The sequence below is a fragment of the Micromys minutus genome, assembly GCF_963924665.1.
Source record: "Micromys minutus genome assembly, chromosome: 11".
In the NCBI taxonomy this organism is placed as follows: Eukaryota; Metazoa; Chordata; class Mammalia; order Rodentia; family Muridae; genus Micromys; species Micromys minutus.
The window spans coordinates 55,882,186-55,901,130 of NC_137980.1; the positions used below are offsets into that span (position 1 = coordinate 55,882,186).

The 18,945-nt window shown below is 45.6% G+C and overlaps 1 protein-coding gene across 1 annotated transcript; it reads left to right on the forward strand.

Moving 5' to 3' along the window:
* Positions 1–528: 528 nt before the first annotated feature.
* On the forward strand, positions 529–6,597 carry VSX1 (visual system homeobox 1; the record flags this gene model as incomplete). Its single annotated transcript, XM_080925583.1, has 5 exons — positions 529–949; positions 3,127–3,205; positions 3,473–3,596; positions 4,578–4,755; positions 6,305–6,597. The coding sequence occupies 5 exons, from the start codon at positions 529–531 to the stop codon at positions 6,595–6,597; spliced, it is 1,095 nt and encodes a 364-aa protein (XP_080781709.1).
* Positions 6,598–18,945: the final 12,348 nt, after the last annotated feature.

Below are 18,945 nucleotides of genomic sequence, written 5' to 3' on the forward strand. Positions count from 1 at the left end.
TGCCTCTCCTTTCTCCTGCCCCTTCGCAGCACCAAGAGAATTTGGAAATGTATTACAGTCTATTGCCTAGCCCTTAAATATCTCGTGAGGGACTTTTGGGTGGATGGAGAGTGGCCGGCGGTGAATTAAATACAAAGAGACTGGCAGGTGTGGTTTGGGTTGGGAGTGGGATTGGGGGTGAGAGACCCATTAAGGATGTGGATCTTGTGGGTTTCATAGGAGGGGGGGATTCAACACAACCCTTGCAGCTCACTTTTCCTCTCATCCCAGAGAATGGGGGTGGGCGAGTAAGGGACAGCTGGAGAGAGAAAAGACCGCCAACAACTCAGGGGAGGGAAGCTGATGGCATCTGAACCTCGCTGGCGGGAGCTTGACTGCGTCTGCTCCCTGCTGATTGGCGCCTTCAAGGCCGTCTAGGTCTCACAGACAGCTTCTCCGGCATAAAAGGGGTCGCCTGAGCTAGCATCCTCCGCACAGGTGGCCAGAAAGGACTCGGCTCCTCGCTCCTGGCTTAGAGGGCTAAAAAGCATGACGGGACGGGACGAGCTTTCGGACGGGCGCTCCAGGAGAGCCCTGGCGCCAGGCTGTCCTCCCACCGGCTCTCGCCTTCGAAGCTTCGCCATCAATGACCTGCTGGGATTGGATGCAAACCTGCCGACTCCGGCGGAGCCTGGGCTAAAATCCAACTGTGACGCTCCAGCGGAGACAGCCGGGCCGGGACTCTGCGGCTCCTGCCCTGCTCGCGGGGCTCTACCGCTAGGCCTGGGCCTCCTCTGCGGCTTCGGGGCGCAGCCCCCTTCCGCGGCCGCCGCTCGCGCGCGCTGCCTGCTCCTTGCGGATCTGCGGCTTCTGCCGCCTGCAGGACCCGAGCACGCTGTCGCCCAGAGCCCCGTCCGCCCGCCGCCTGTGCTCGGCAGCCAGCAGCTCAGCGAGAGCATCTCCACGTCGGGTAATTTAGGAATGCTCCCCGCCTCCAGTCCTCAAAAGGTCCAGAAGCACCTTGGTAACGTTTGGTCGCTCTTTGATCCCAGAGAGATCTCAGTCCCGACAGACCCCTGCAGGTTTCCAAACCGCAGCCTCTCTTCCCAAGTCCTATTCCCTCAGGTGGGGACGGCCACCAAGGGTTCTTTCTGATGGATCTTGACACCAGACCCGCGGGTCCCTTTCTCTCAGTACTTAGTACCAGGTTTTGGGTGGCGAATAATCGGGAGGACTGGTGTCTGTCTCTTGTCCCTAAGGCAGAGTTCACAGAACTTACTGGTAGCTTGAGAGCGCTGAGTGGTAAGCTGAACTCTTGGCCTCTCCCGGTGCTGAGAATGAAGTTCTGGGTCTCAAGCCCCTCTTTCTCTATCACTGTCTACCCAATACCCAGGTGAGAGAAGCCATCCACTCTGATGGAGTTAGGTAGGCTCACATTCGGTTCGGAGACCACGTACTTTTCTCGGGGAGAAGGGAATCTTAGCGTACTGTGGGGAAAGAGATGGAAGCCAAGGCATCCTTTCTACCGGGCAGAAAACCAAAAGCCTGGGGACGAGAGCTGAGAGCTCGAGGGGAGAGAATTATGCAAAAAACCCCAAACAAACAAAACCAGGAACCCAGTGAAACTGACCAGCAGAACAGGCTAGTGTAGTGTAGTGGCTGGGGCTTGTTGAGCACAAAGGTCTGGTCAAGGTCTTAGGGTTCTCAGCAGAGAACCAAGTGCCTCTCTGTAGGATGAGATCAAACCCCAAAAGGTGGCTTCTTTCTTCTCCGAATATTAATAAAAATAAAGATAAAATGCAAGTAAAATTTATTCTGCGAGGGCATTTCCTGAAGAAACAGCATTGTGTGACTGGTGAGAAATTCTGTCACTTTAAAAGTAAAAAGAAAACGGTTGAGATTAATTTAAATACTAGATCATTTCCATGAACCAATATAAAACTATTTTACTTTGGGGGCTATTAAGTCTTCCAGACGCAATGTTTTATATCTGCCACAAATCTCTGTCTCCGTTTCTCACGCCTTCTTCACCCCAAGTGTCCACTGGCTCCGGACACTCCAAAGCACAGCCTAGGATGTTATAATCCAAATGTGCCATTTTATGGTGGTAGCATTGGTGTAGAAACAAAACTGGCATTATTTTGTTACTTTTATCTTTACTCATTAAAAATAATTCTCAATCCCCAAACCCTCTACACAATAAGATTACATCCAATGGACAAAGATACAAACTGCCCTTCTATAAGAGATAAAAAGACCTATAGAATCCCTTAAAAATATTCATATCTACCTATTGCCAATTAAGTCCACCTGGAATTAGATCCTCCTTTTCCAGAGCCATCTTGAATCCTCTCCAATCTCCTCTCTGCCTCCTGCCTCCATTTCCACTCCTTGACCTTTCCCTGCCTATCTCTCTCCTGTCCAATATTGTATCGCCTTAACATAAATCTATAGACCTCTAATTAGAAAAGACCGTTAGAAGCCGAGCAGCATTGGCTTTACAGAATATGAAATTTGGATCCAAGCTTCATGAGGGCAACTTGATCTGTGTGACCTAGCAGGGCAACAATACCAGCTACCATGCCTTTTTATTTATGAAGAGTAAATTAAAAGAACACAGTATCTGGAATGTGAGAATTGATGTCTTTGGCTGTGCATATCACCAAGTATATTCTTTTTCCAGCCAACAGGGCTTTTATATGGTTGTAAAGTTTTTTTCTTCAATTATTAATTAATTTTTTTCACTTTACATCCTGATCACAGCTTCTTCCCAATCTCACCTTTATAAATCCTTCCTCTCATTACCCACTCTCCTTCTCAGGGAAAGGGAAGCCCACCTTGGGTACCAATCTACCATGAGACATTAAGAGTATCCTCTCACACTGAGGCCAAACCAGGCAGTCCAGTTAAGAAAAGGGATCCAATGGCAGGCAACAGAGTCAGAGACTCTCTCCTTGCTCCAATTGTTAAGGGACCCACATGAAGATCAAACTGCATGCCTGCTACAAATGTGTAGGGGACCTAGGTCTAGCTCCAGCATGCTACTAAGTTTGTTCTTAATAAACACACTGTTAACCTTTCCATTAAAATGCCAAAAATATAGCAAAAAGTTCACATTTTCAGGGAGTCATCTTCTTGTGCCAACAGATGGGGACAGTCCATCTGAAGAAAAGAGTGACCCGAAGATGCCCCTTACCTTGGGCAAGAGGAAGAAGCGGAGGCATAGGTATGGGGCCAGGCTGTCTTCTCTGTCTGTGTTTCCTCTGATGGACAAGTTCCTATTGTCTCTGAGAACAGCATCTGAGAGTATATGGAAGGGCCAGCTGTCTACTACTGGTGGGCAGTAACAACCACACGTATCATTTTCAAAGATGACCTGCAATTCTCAGGAGGCTACAGGGAAATCTGTAAAACTTTAAGACATGATTTTGTGCATTTGTAAATGGGTTTTATCTCTCTGGGATATTTCATATGTGTTTCTGGCCCTTTACAGGACAGTTTTTACTGCCCACCAACTAGAAGAACTGGAGAAGGCATTTGGGGAGGCCCACTATCCTGATGTGTATGCTCGGGAAATGCTGGCTGCAAAAACCGAGCTTCCAGAAGACCGAATACAGGTAGGCGTCTAGTGTCTTTCCTTTCCCAAAGATCCTGCACAGAACCTGCCATTCACACAGCGAGCAACCCACAGCCACACAGAACAGCTCAGTGTGGTCCTCTTCATTTTAGAACCAAGAGTGACCCAGTTAAAGGCACTCAAAGGCTGCCTTTTTCCCCCCATCATCTTTAACCTACTCTCAGATATGACACAATTGTGAGACATCAAGGAGGCCTTGGCACCAACACTAAGTTGAATCTCTGGTACCCACTTGGTAAGAGAACACTAATTTTTGCAAATTATTCTCTGACATATGTGTGCTGAGGCACACCAACTCTACACTTACGCACACAAATCTAATAAAGATGTCACTATGAAAACGATACTTTAAAAAAAATCACACAATTGGATGTTACACTAGAAACCACATAAAGATATATTAGTTAAAATGTTTATTGTCCATCTTCATTTCTTAAAGACATCACCATATGTAGCCGGAGTCACACTGTGTTTTCTCTGTGTCATATGGGTATCCACCAGGAAAGGTTTTTTGCACTGGTAGATACACTCTTTGGAAAAGTTGCCAGTGACTTACTGCTCTAAGCTTCAGGATACACTGTGTTATTGTTTAAATTAAAGTATTTTCCTTTAAGAGAAATAGCCGCAATCAATTAATCTTAAGATTTGTGAACTTTCTAGACAGAAAAACCAGGAAACACTGTAAGCAGCCCCTTCACACAGGGCAGGAAAGGGTCTGTTTCATTCTTTGTTTTTGCTTTTGACCTCCTTAAAAAACTTCAAAGGGCTTGGCTTTAACCTCATATCTATAATGCTGAGTCCTTGTGGGTTTGGAGGGCCGCTGCCCCACTGGCCCGCCGCCAAGGGGTGGGGGATGGTCCCTTAGTAAACCCAGAGTCTAGGACCCCAAACACTTCTCTGGGCACTCCTTTTCATAGTGCTTGTCCTTGCGCCCCTCCGGCTCCCCTCCACCTCTAACCAGGTCTGGTTCCAGAACCGGAGGGCCAAGTGGCGTAAGCGAGAGAAGCGGTGGGGAGGCAGCAGTGTGATGGCCCAGTACGGACTCTACGGGGCCATGGTGCGTCACTGCATCCCACTGCCTGACTCCGTGCTCAACTCTGCAGAGAGCCTGCGGGGCTCCTGCGCGCCCTGGCTTCTGGGTAAGGGTGGCTGAGAGCAAGGCCAGAGAGGTGAGCCGCGTTCTCACTCACCACGGGTATGAAGGACACAGAGGGCTCAGGTTTAGGCCCGGTCTGGACTCTAATTGTTCTTTAATTATGAGCCTTAATTTTCTGTTGAAGCCGTGGAGGCACTGCGTGGGACAATCCCTTTAGATTATTCACACTGGTAAACATGTATTCAAAACGTGTAAGTGGACGGATAGACTTGCATTGCGTTTGATACATATTATCAAAGTGGTGGCTATTACTACAGTGTGGAAGCTATACTTAGAGAGTGGGGTTAATAGCGCCATGCAGAGCAGGGAGAGTCTAAATCATTGCATTCTGTCCGCACTGCAGAAGCAGTAGGTCAAGTCTTGATCCTGATTTTACTAATACGTTCCAGAGAGTGCTTCTGTGGAAGAGGTCAAGTGCTTTCTGGGCCTTTACCGTACTGTTTGGGTTCAGAGTTTGCAAGCGTAGGTCACAAGATAATTACTACTAGTAAATTAGTTAGGTGGGTCATAGTAGGATTTTAGGCTGGGAAAGTTCAACAAACAGTTTTTCTGCCATGCGCTGGGCTGAGAACTGGATACCACATGGTTAATACAGCCTGGACCTTGCCTAAGGACTAAAGAGATTAGAGAGACGTGGGGGTGGGTAGAAAGCCAAGCCCAGACCTCTGAGATCACACAGGCATCCGTGGGACCTCAGTCATCACAAGCAAGTGCTGAACAAGAATCATTCTGTCATCTAAATAAATGTGACACCATAGTATCACCCAATAAAGCATTTTGCAGGAGTGACAACTGACAAATAGAACTTTTCAAGCGCTGATGCTGGGGGTTGGCTGCCTGGTTACTCTCCTCTAGGCCCCTGAGGAGTACAGAGAAAGACAATTTTAGACAGACTGGAAGAAAAGTGATAAGGATGGAATGTTCTTACAGATGAGGATGCTTGCAGCTAAGCATTGGATTGAGCACAGGGACCCCAATGGAGGCCTTAGAGAAAGGACTGAAGGAGCTGAAGGGTTTTGCAACCCCACAGGAAGAACAACAATATCAACCAACCGGATCCCCCAGAACTCCCAGGGACTAAACTACCATCCAAAGACTACACATGGAGGGGCCCATGGCTCCAGTCACATATGTAGCAGAGAATGGCATTGTCTGGTATCAATAGGAGGAGAAGCCACTTGGTCCTGTGAAGGGTTGTTTCCCCAGTGTAGAGAAATACCAGACAATGGGTGGGAGTGGGTGGGTGGGAATGGGAGCATCTTTATAGAAGCAGGCGGAGGGGAGAATGGGAGAGGGAGGAAAGGGGAAAACATTTAAAATTAAATACATAAAATATCCAATAAAAAAATAAAGATATTTTTGAGTCTGATGTGGTGGCACATGCCTTTGATCTGTCATAATAATCGCAAGGCAGGCAGATCACTGTGCATTTGAGGTGAACCCGGTGTACATAGATCCAGGACTACATAGAAAGACCCTGTCTCAAAGCAAAACAAGGTGTTTATTGTTGTTTTTTTCTTTCTGTTTTCCAGGGATGCATAAAAAGTCTACAGGGGTGAGGAAATCACAAAGTGAAGACAAGTTGGCAGGACTCTGGGAGTTTGACCATCTCAAAAAAGGTGCTAGTAAGGATCAGGACAGAGCTGAGAGGGGCCCAGACAAAGCAATCCGGAACCCTGAGAACTGCTTGGAAGATGTGGCCATTGATCTGTCCAGCTCTTCCAGGCAGGAGGCTAAGAAAATGCCCCCAGGGTCCAGCACTCAGGGATGTCCCCATGCCCCAGGGCTGCAGGTTCTCCAGCCCCCACAGGTGGGAACCTCATGAGACTGACAGATTGCGCCCCCCCCAAAACTGGAAATATGCACATTTCTCACAAGTACTTTTCAGGAGACAGGTCCGAGACAAACACCCTCAGTTTGATTTTCTTCCTGAAATATCTGGATAAAAGGCAACACCACAGTGCTTAGGGAAAGTTCCACTGAATTCTAGAGTGGAGAACATTCATCCAACCTCTCAAGCTGGTCAGTTTGGTCTAAAATCTTGTTTTTCCTTTGCTGCAATCCCAGCACTCAGGGGTGGACATGAGAGAGCTAATGATGTTCAAGAACATGAGAGAGAGAGAGAGAGAGAGAGAGAGAGAGAGAGAGAGAGAGAGAGAGAGAGGGAGAGGGAGAGGTGGTTGAATCATTAAGAAGGCTGGTCTGACCTCCCTCTAAGTTAGAATTTTTGGTTTGGTTTAGCCTCAGTTTCATGATCTCCTGCCTCAGCCTCTCTAGTGCTGGGTTACAGGTATGAATATAATTGTCATACATTCCTAGGAGAAGCCTCTAAACAGATGAATGAGTGAATGAACGAATGAACGAATGAATGAATGAATGAATGCTATATTACCCTTCCTTGAACTGCGTCCCGACATCCCTGTCTTTGTGGTAGGTGGTGTTTTTGTCTTTTCAGTCACTTGATAGGCCTTGAATATTCAATGTCTAAACAGCAAAGAAAGCCCCATGCCTCTCCTCCGAAATCACCTGGAGCTATGTTTAAGCAATTGTTAAACATCTGGAGACTGTCTGAAGGTCAGACCCAACTTCTTGGTCTTTTGACTTTATGTTTGAAAGCACTTTAGTGACTTGGATTCATGAATGTTTTCTTTCCTGTATTTTCTTTGCCATTTATTTATTATTTAAAAATAAATGTGTGGTGTGTCTGGCTCAAAGCTACTTACTGGCCCCTCATCTCCCCTCAGGCCCCCTTTTAGTCAGGCTGCAGGACGGAGCACCCGGTCTGAGTAGTGCTGTGTGGCAGGAGCCCTGGCTGAGTCAGTTTTTGTAGTTCAGAGTCTGGAGAAGGGTTTTCTGTTTTTTTACAGCTTCCCCTGCAGATCATCTCAGGAACCCATCGGGCTGGGCTGCCCCCAGTCCCTCTAGATAAGAAAGCAGGTGGTCCCCTCCATAGTGTAATGCTCTATGTTAGTGAAGTATGGGCCCGAGACGTGAAGGTGAAATGTTGGTAAGAAGCCCTTAGGGGGAAGATACAAGTAGAAAGAAAGATATTTAAAGAACACTGAAAATGAAATAAATAACATCCAACAACTTGCTCTGAATAAACATATGAACAACAGACAAAAAAGTCTATGAAATATTATAAAGAGGAAGAAGATGTCAAGACTGGCGTGAGACATGTAACAGTTGTGCAGCTGAGTCCTCTTGTGGGGCTGCTGAGGTGGGAACAGGGGCCGCCTCTGATCATTGCCTCCCTTCGGATCCCTTCCCCTCATGGCACCTAGTCTCACGGTAGCTTGACATGCGAAGGCTGGTTGATATCATGTGAGGTTCCCCTTTTCTGAGAAGGGTAAGGGGGGAATGGATGCAGGGAGGGGAGGAGAAAAGGAGAACCGGGGGAGAAGGAGGAGAAGCTTCGATCAGGTAAAGTAAATAACTTAATTGAAAAATGGTGTGAGAAAAGAGGGAAAGCATATATTTGTATACATACATAGATTTTATATGTATAAATATTTTTCTTTTTCTCTTGACACAGACTTTTTACCATGTTACCCAAACAGAGATCCTTCTGTTTCAATCTCCTCAGTAGCTGGACCACAATTATGTGTTTTTGTGATTCCCCAGCTAAAACTACGTTAAATATGTAAGAAAAATACTGTAGTTCAGTGGGGTGGTATTTGGAGGCTGAGCCAGAGATCTCTAGGCTAGCCTTTGCTAGAGAGTGAGTTTTTGTTTTTGTTTTTTGTTTGTTTTTTAACCAAGACAGGGTCTCACTATATAGCTTTGACTGTCTTAGAACTCACAATGTACTTCTGCCTCTCAGTGCTGAGATTAACGGCCTGGCTATGAGATCTTGTTTAAAAAAAAAATAAAGTAAAATAACTATTCACAACTAAAATGACAAATAAGTTCATTAATTTGTTTTAAAATTCATCAAAAAATGCTTTTGTGGGAACCAGGAATGTGAATTACACAGACATATATGCAGATCAAGTATCCCCAAACATAGAATAAAATAAAATAATAACAAATTCAAACCCATACGGCTTCTATTAGGGAAAAAAACCTACAAATGGTACATTTTCTGAGGAAATGCACACTATGAACAGCAAATCAACAGAAGTACAAACTGTTAAGATCATTAAGCAAGAATCCATAAAGCATTTAGCATAATACGGCTGTGGACTGACGGCCAAGCCACCTGCAAACTCTTAAAAGTGAAACAAAACATTTTAATGGTATAGAAATGGCTCCTGTACACAGGAAAAAAAGTAGGAAAATTTCAACACTAACATCATCCTAATTCTGGAACTAGTTAACACACCAGCTCTTTTTAGCTCCATGCTCTTTTTAGCTCCATGCGTGAAAATGTGAAATTTGCAAATAATTATCAACGTTTACAACACAACAGAAGTTAGACATGTTCTTTGCATACAGGTCTACTTCAAGCATGCAAAAGTATTTTAATATTATACATAACTTGTCAATGCCAAGGTATTTTAATGTCATGGAGGAAATTACTTATACATTTACTAGCATCTCAAACTACAAAATAAGTATATATTGATAGATATTGAAAACACTGAACAGAAACTGATGAAATTGCTTAGTGGATAAAATGTTTGCTCTGTAAGCAAGAGATCTGGAGTTTGGATCCCCAGAGCCCATGAAAATACACGAAAGGCTTGGTGGTTTCCCTGTAACCCAGCCGTCAGGAGGCGGAGACGGGGATCCCCAGGGCAAGCTGGCTGGTTGGAGTAGCCGTAACTGGTGATCTGTGGCTTCAGAGAGAGGCTCTGCCTCAGTAAATAAGTGGGGACCAATAGAGAAAGAGGCCCACCATCAATTTTAGGTCTGTGCATACACTCATAAACATATGTGTATGGGAACCTCCCTTACAGATGCACCCACACACATGCGAGTGCATAGAAAGGAATCCACACCACACCTGTACATGGGTACCCACCGAAGAATAGCACTCAGTCAATAAGTACCTGGCTCCTAGAAACATTTGAAAGCAGGTGTGGTGGTGCACAGATGCGTTGACGGCCAGGGGGATGCGGAGGAGAACTGGGAGCTCAAGGGTGGCTTCCCACAGCAACAGAAAAGAAACTGACGACACAGTGTCTTCATGGATCTCCCACAAGGCTCGGTCCCTTTTAGATGGCTTGCCACACCTCACATGGTGTGAACACCAGGTGGGTGGCTGTAGGGTGTGTTACTTAGGAAATGTTAAGGGAAAACAAATACATGTTCGCTTACCTATCCCTTTAAAGATATTTCTGATTTGTAGCTGAGTGGATCAATCTACAGATAGGGAACAAAATGGTTGTTGAAGAAAGAAGGCAGACCACGAATGGAAAGAGCAGGGAAGGAGGGGAACCTATCTAATCAAGTTGAAACTCCGAAAATTTCTATAGAGAATTAAGGGACTGTAGGGAGTCCCTGGTCCTGGGGTAAATGAAGTCTCATGTATGGCCAAAGCATCGGGAAACTTCGTGTGTTTTTCTCTTACACTTACATCTTTAGTCTACTCGAAGGTGCTTTCCTCCGAGCCAACGGGTTGAGGCCCAGTTTTAGTTTTCCCTCTGTAGACAATAAATAATTGTTCTAGTGTCTCATCAGAGAACCACCTTTCCTGTCCCCATCCAGCTAGTGTAAAGTGTTCTCTGCTCTCGAACTTAAGCTAAGGTTCCTTGAGAACAGTTAAAACTGGGGTTTGAATGTCCCCCAAGGCCAGGTATAAAAGCTCGGCTGCCAGCCAGTGGCACATTGGGAAGTGACAGAGACTTTGAGAGATAGGGTCTGGTGGAAGGTACTTAGGTCACTGGAATTGTGCCCTTGACGGGGTTTTAGGTTCCTGCCCTTTCTTTTTCCCTAACCACTATGAACTGGCCAAGCTCCTTGGCACTGTACTCAGACTCAGCACCAGGAGGCTAAGCAGCTATGTAAAGAAAACTTTGAAATCCTGGGTCAAATTAAACCCTTCCCATATGTTGATGGACTCAGGGTGGTTTTTTTTTTTTTTTTTTTTTTTTTTTTTTTTTGTTGTTCGTTTGTTTTAGCTAACAGGATCACCCTTAGGAGGTCCCTTGAACGCTGCTGAAGTTAGGTCACTGGAGAACGTTGAGGTTTTATCCTGCTCTCAGATTACCCTTCTTTGGCTTTCCTTTATGGATTCCTGAACCGCTGATGGTTCTACAGAATTAGGCTGGAGAGCCTGGCTTTCCAGTTTTCTTACTTTAGTTCCCACCTTGGTTACTTTGTTGACAGAACAGAAAAACCACACTTCTGATAAACAGGCAGGTAGAGATCTGGTCTTCAGGGTAGCTTCCCTCAGGGGCCGAAGGTAGCCTTGGCCGAAGAAACAGTTATCCTCAGATTTCTATGGAGTTTACTGGTCCTCAGGGGGAAAAAAAAGCTTTGGAACCTGGTTTACCACAAATGGTACACTGGCGCCCCCTAGTGGTATGTCCAGTAAACATGTATTCATTTTGACTCGGTGTCCATTGTAAAGCCATTAACTTTTTGCATTAGAGAAATTTTCTGTACTTTTCTACCCAGTCCTCCCCGTCGCCCTCAAAACCACCTTGTTTTCTCTCTAATTGCTGATATCTGCACAGTCTCACATTGACATTTCAGGATTTCTCTTTGATTCCCTTCCAACAAAGACTAGAGGGTCTTTGTTGGAAAGAAGAAAGCGAGCTTCTTGCTAGCACTGACCTCTCTCTCCGACTGCAGACACAATGTGAGGTGCTGTTTCACACTCCTGCTGCTAGGCCTTCCCTGCTGTGACGGACCTTGCCCTCAGTCTATGAGCCAAAACCAAACCTTTCTTTCTTTAAGTTTTTTTTTTTTTTCTTATAGGCATTGATCACAGCAACAAGAAAATATCTACTAGCGACCATTTCCAAACGCCGATATTGTTTGTTATCCATAGTTACCGTGCTGTGCTGTGGATCTATTGTTAAGCATCAATAAAGTTATGTGTCCTTTTGCCAGGCACACCACCACCGTTTTGTTTCCTCTTCCACAACATGCAAGTTTTAATTGGTTTTTACATATATTTAGTGTGTCTATGTGTTTGTGTGTGTGCCTGTGCCTATGTGTGTGTTTGTGTGTGTGCCTGTGCCTGTGTGCACACAATTTACTTTTCCTGCTGTTTTTTGTTTCTTCAACATCTGTTTCTTCCTCTTTCCATCATTCCCCCTCTGCTAGATTGGAAGATATACATTCTCAATTAAACGTGGCTGACCTTCCATAACTATTAAAGGTAGATTAGAATTCCTCAAATAGTGAAAGGGCTCTGGGAAGTTGCCTCTGACCTTTTATGTTCTGGTTGCCCAGGATTTTGCCTGTATCTTGTATTTCTTAGCCCCACAGTAATGGCAGGCATTTCCCGTCACTAACATTTGTTTATATTCGCCCGCTGATGAAACACTGAAAATATGTCTCATGGCTGTTCTGTAGAGATGAATTGTATATAAGATAGAACTATATTCCTAAGGTCGACAGCCAATCCCCATTCCTGGGTTGGAAGTCTGTCTTCCCCAGTCTTACAACAACGCCGTTAGATACTATACCTCAGATGCTGGAACTGATGGTTTCCAATGCGTTTCACCTGCTTGAACTCTGTGTGAGTTCATGATTTTTGAAGTCTTTCATTGATAGCAGAAAATTTGCAGCTTTTAACTCAACCTCTGTGTTCTTTTTTCTGGAAGTTCTCCTTCCTTCCCTCCCTCCCTCCCTCTCTCCTCCTCCCCCCTCTGTGTGTCTGTGTGTGTGTCCCACATTCTGTGTCTTGTGTTTTCTTTTCCAAAGTTTCTATCTTCTTGTATCTGCTATGTAGTCTACTTCGATGGGGAAAATTATTTAGCTCACAGTTATTGCTAGGATAGAGTTAGAATATGTTCCTTAATCCTATATTACATTTTCTTCCTTATTACTTTTATTTCTTCTTTCCCCATTATATCCACTCTTTCTTTGCTGTTGCTGCTGCTGTTTTGAGGCAGGAACTTCCTGTGTCTCTGGCTGACCTGGAACTTGATATGTAGATCAGGCTGACCTCACAGAGATCTTTCTGCTTCCGTTTCGGCCCCTCACATGTTAGGTGTGAGATGCCATATCTGGTCACTCCTGGGTTTTCTTGTTCCTTTGATATTTGAGTCTGGCCATGAAGCACAGGCTGGCTTTCAGCCTCCAGGTTCACGTGATCCTTCCGTCTCAGCATCCTCAACAGTTGGCCCTGCTTAGCTGTTGCTGTTTGTTATTCCTGTTTACAAAGGTTTGCTTCAATCCTTTCACTGATCGGCTTAGAAGTTCTGCCACAATCTCTAGATGCAGGGTGGTTGCACCATGCCTTCGTCTAGAAAAAGCCTATGGTGCGCCACTTCTCCATGGTTTCCAGCCCAAAGCCTGATGCTTTCCCTCAGTGTTCTGTTGCTCACCTGGGTCCTTCTCAAGGCACTTGCAACTTCTGCACACATCTTCAAAAAATAAAAAAGGACACACACACACACACATATATATATATATGAGTGTTCTACCTGCATGTGCACCTGCACACCAGAAGAGCACAACAGATCTTATTACAGAAGGCTAATGTAATAAGAGCCACCATGTGGTTGCCGGGAATCGAACTCAGGACCTCTGGAAGACCAGGCAGTGCTCTTAACCACTGAGCCACATCTCTAGCACCTACTGTATAAATCTTGAGCTACACGTTTTTTTGTTTCTTCTCACTGTACTTATCTGCCGTCTGCTGGGGACTTTTCCTTCAGTTTCTTTTTAACCTTGGAGTTCATGTGCCCTACATTATCATATTTTAAAAGTTAAATAAAATGATTCCCTCATAAAATGAAATCTACTTATTAACTAAATGAATTTCATATATCCAGTTGACCATGTGAACGATATGTCTTGAACATTAAAAAGCAGACCTCTCGTCTGCTTGTCCAGAGTCAGAATCCTAGAAGTCAGAACTGTCAAACTGCCTCTGCTGGTCATCCTATATTCATGAATCATTTTGAGAGACTGTCCTCAGGGCGTGCGGTCTTGAGGCAGTTCTTGACTTCTTTTGGTGGCATCAACCCATAAGAAATGTCTCGTGTTTCAATTGATTTGTCCGGGGCAGATTTACAGGCAGAGTGGCCTACACAGGACAGAAATAGCTCTGAAGGCAAGGATAGACTTCAACCACCTGGTGGCAGTGTTGGTCCTTGGAGGATGCAAATGTTGACATTGTTTAGCTCCTGATCAACAAACACACACCCTCTTGGGATTTTCAGCTGAGGTCCTCAAGGCTGGGCCATTTAATCACTTTCTGGGACTGCCCAGAAAACCAGCAGGTACTTTCTGGCTCATCCTTGCCCGTGGTCTGTAATCTTCCTATTTGGGTCTTGACTGAGGTTGGGAGGCCCAAAATTGCTGAGACTAATCCAGATGTGGTGATGGCAGTTGTAGCTTGCCTTTGTGCCTCGCAGGCAGGACACTGACCTGATAGCTCAGATATGCCAACATTCCATTCTCTGAGTCCCCCTTTTCTTTGTAGTCTCTTGTCATAGAGGAGCCTAGGAACCTTGGTACTTGCTGCAAAAACAAATCTTCAAGAAGAGCCTACCTGACAGAATGAACAGTACACTTGATCACTTGGGGGACAGGAGGTGGAATGGGGTACAGTAAGTGTTGGAACCTTTAACTTAGAAAAAGAATGGATGGATCCAGTCCTCTGCATAAGAACACACCCAGGACAAAACTGTGAAGGTCTTCAGTGAGAGTAGGCACAGGATTTGGGGAGACATTCAGGTCCTCAGAAAAGGGGCATGACTTTTTAACATTGATGTGGCACTATAGTGAGCTAATGACTTCCCATGCACAAAGTGTAGCTCAGTGAAACAGTATGTGCTTAGCATGTGTAATGCCCAGGGCTACACCCCCAGCTCTAACAATGTTAGCATGTTTTGGTGCTAGCCAGCATGTGGCTGGAGCTAACTGGGGCTGATCCACCATGGGGTGAGTACCTCATGCAATACTCTCAGAACACCTCGGTGCAGAAGTGCATGAAGATGGGGGAATTCGGGGCCCCAGGAAGGCACCACTCTGTCAACCTCCTGAAGTTGACCCTGATTTTTACCTCCCGCTCACTCCTCTTCTTGATGGTCAAGCTCTCTTGCATGTGTGTATCTGTGTGTTGTTGGACTAACCCTGCAGAGTATAGACAGCTTATATACATCCACAGTGTTATACCGTGAGACCCTGGGCCTGAATCTCCACTGGCAGGGACCATCAGGCCTCCACTGTCGTAGGGTACACTTATACAGAGCAACCTCATACTTCCATGTCATCACTGGGTCTGTGAGAAACGGGAAGCTACCCAGAAGGCTGGCTTCTGGGTCTCTCCTTCCTTTGGCCCTTTTTAATGTTCTGCCATGGACTCCCTGCTTTGGTTTTGCTTTGCATTCTTATGATCTTAACAGGCATCATGACCTTATCGAGTGCAAGGCTTTTGCGTGGTGGATGCCCCTCACCTCTGGCAGTCTATACAGGTGGGACCACCAGATCTCCTAGAAGTGTCAATTAAAAGAACTGTGGGATGCAGGGGTGGTGGATAAATCAGATGGAGGAGACACAGGTATAGGAAGTAGGAGTTTTAGGGGGTCTTTAGAGACCACTGACTTGACAGTGAAAGGATTTGGTGACTGCATACTAGGCTTTAATAATGGAAGAGGGTCCTAAAAAAATCCACTTACAACCAAAACGGTTTACTATTTATTTAGTTTTTCATGGTGCTGGAATCTATACCAGGCAAGTGTCTAACGGGGCTATATCCTTAGTCTGAGATTGTTTCTTATGTTTTGTAAATATCATAGAAGGCCATTCTTTTTGACTGGGCACAGAAGAAAAGCCAGAACCCCAAAGAGCTGGAAGGATGGCTCAGTCTGCAAACTGTGTACTTTGCAAGCACAAAAACATGGACTTTGTTCCTAGAACCCATAAAAAGTATAGTGGTGTGTAGTGTGTGTGTTTGTGATGTCAGGAAACTTCCTTGGGAAAATTACCAGCAGGTCAGCTAGTCTACCCTAATTCATAAGTCCCAGGCCAATAAAGGACAGTTGTCTCAGAGGAGGTGGGTGGTGCTCCTGACGATGACAGAAGTTATCCTCGGGGCCTGGACACACAGACTTGTACAGATCTGTATCATTTGGTTATGCACATGTGCACACTCCCAAACCCACACACAAACAGCTTTGATGGAGTTATTTATGCTAAAGCCCACGTCACAAAGCTGAAACAGGGCTGCTGATTTTATCTTCAGAGGAGCAGAGAGCAAACAACCATGTGTCCCACCCCAGGCTAGTGGAGGCTGGTGATGAAGTTCCATCCACATTCTTCCTTTCACAGAAAGGAAGCTGGAGGGGCTTGGGTTGAGACGCTGTGATTTACCCATTGTACTCTATTTCTGTCTCTACAAGAAAAGTGCTTTTGAAATGACAATCCGCCTTTTGACTCTTGTCTCTGCTTTCTTCAGTTCTCTATCTACACAACACACTTTCTCTGCCTGGTCTGTTGGAACACCCACTATATTTTATGGGACGATAGACCAAGAATTCAAAATGAAGTCAGTGGAGATCTTTGAATGGTTGATTTGTTTTTCTTTCTAACCTCTCTTTATGATGTGAGATGGGAGCCATGAAAGCCAGGGCGAAGCAGAGGTAGAGGTATGAGCCCCAGAGGCCCAGCGTTACCAGTGACCCCTTCCTAGTTCCTGGCCTTGGACGTGTGTTGCTCCCGGGCAGAGTGAGAACAAGTGCATCAAGCTTCAGGGCTTGATGGCTCAGGAAGAGCTCTGCCAGCACCAATGCTGAGATGAAAGACAAGTCCCAGGTTCCCTTCCTGCAGCCTGCACCCTGAGTCGCCCAGCCCTGGATCCCACTGACTTCAAAGCCAGGTTGCAAAAAGGAAAACGTGTGGCCAGCACGGTCCAGATGACTTATGATCTTAGAGCTGAGAGCACCAGGAAAACAGTGCACACGGGGCTCACCCTTCCAATTTCAGAGGGACAACCTTAGCTTTAGGCTGTGACATTCTGGAGGAAGGACCCGATGTGGCCTCTTGGCTTGGCATAGAAAGGGCAGTTCTGCCCAATCTGCCTGATTCTTCTACATGTATATATCCAATCTCAAGAGAAAACAGGAACTGGGTGGTCTGTCTTTATTTGGAAACAGAGGCAGAGGAGTTGTAGCCCAGAGTTATAGTGCATGGTAAACATGCAGAAAACCTCGAGTATAATTCTAGTAAAAAATTAGAGTGGGTGGGGTGAAAATACATTTATTAGAAAGTAAAGATGACAGAAAGGTGCATATCCCATGGCAACCATAGAGAATCCTCTGTACTGTCTCATTCACTGTTTTAATAAACATCTACTGCACATGCACTCTGTGCCAGGGAGATTCTAGGTGTTGGAGACAATCCCAAACACAGAAATTGTCATCTTCCCCCATCCCAAGACTCCCCGGCTTATATGTGTGCTACAGGGAACAGTGAAGCCAGAAGTTGGGCGTGGGTGTGAGCACAGAGGGGACGAGTTCATGAGGGTGACAGGAAAGAGCAGAGGACAGAGTTTAAAGAAGTCTGAAGGAACTGGAGGGAGGAGATGTATGTGGATCTCTAGGACAACGTGATCCAGGCACGAGAAGTCTGTGCCAAGTCCTGAGGCAGGAGAGTGCTGGTTGGACACATCTTGGAGGCAGGCCTAGATGGAGCAGATGCCTTCTCTTACTCTTAGGCCCCTCCCTCCTCTTTCCTTTTGGAGACAAGGCCCTGTGTTGTGGTGACACAAGGGTTCTTGCCTCAGACTCCTAAGTAGCTGGGACTATAAGCATAAAGCTCTGTTCCTGACAGCGTGGCACTTTCCATCCTTGACTGTGCACATAAAGCCTGTGATGGGGCCCAGCAGTCGGCATGACAGCTCCTCCAATATGAAGGATGAGCCTTGCGCATTAGGGTACCAGGGAAGAATGGAATGAAGGAGACACTGGCTTGTTCTGAGTGCAGACAGACCCCATCCGATCTTTGCTTTCTTCCTCTATCCTACTTTTCTTTCTTTCTTTCCTCTATGATGCTGACGACGGAACCCAGGGCCTTGAACATGCTTAGGCAGTAGCTCTACCACTGAGCCATGGCTACAGACAGCTCCAACACTTAATCTTTGTTTTTAATGAAACTGCATTGGCTGGTTAGGGCATAGAAAAGAGGGGTGAGCGCAAAAACTCCAACACTTAATCTTTGTTTTTAATGAAACTGCATTGGCTGGTTAGGGCATAGAAAAGAGGGGTGAGCGCAAAAACTCCAACACTTAATCTTTGTTTTTAATGGAACTGCATTGGCTGGTTAGGGCATAGAAAAGAGGGGTGAATGCAAGGGCAAGCTCATTGAATAATTATTTTAAAAGCTGAATATGGTTCAGATGGGGAAATAGAGACAGGAGGTGGGGGAAGGGCATTATTCTGAAGGCGATTCCTGTGGTATTTGCTGATAGGTTGCTGGTACCATGTGTGAGAGAAGAGTCTAGGGTAACAAAGGTATATGCCACCTGAACAATGAGATGTATTCTTCTTCTGAAATCTGGAAGGTTTCAGGATGTGGTGCATGTAAGAGGTAGATTAGACATTTGAGTAGGGGCTGGGGATATGCTCGGTTGGTAGTGTTTGCCTTGAATGTTTGAAACCCTAGGTTCGGTTCCCAACATCTACAAAGGATGGTGACATGTCTGTGTGATACACAAGAAGTGCAGGGAGGGAGAAGGATTAGACGTTCAAGGTCACTCAAGTCTGAAGCTCGCACTGTTTCGGAAAACCAAAAGCAAAACCTAACAGTTGAATATGGGCTGAAACTGGAGGAAAGGTTCTGGTTGCAGTTTCTAGCTTGAACGTCAGAGGATTAGGGTTGACCCTTGTCTCCAGGGGCCTGGAGGGAAAAATATGAGACCACTGACACTCTAGCACGTTGAAGGCAAGGAGAGAAAACAACACATACAGGGGATGAGATGTAGGACCTGTTAAAGGGAGGGCCTTGTGTTTTAGGAGTCGCTTTTGTACCAGCCAGCTACCTCTGAGTAATAAAGTTAAGACTGTTTGAGACTTCTCCCAACCCTGCAAATCACTAGGAAGATCTT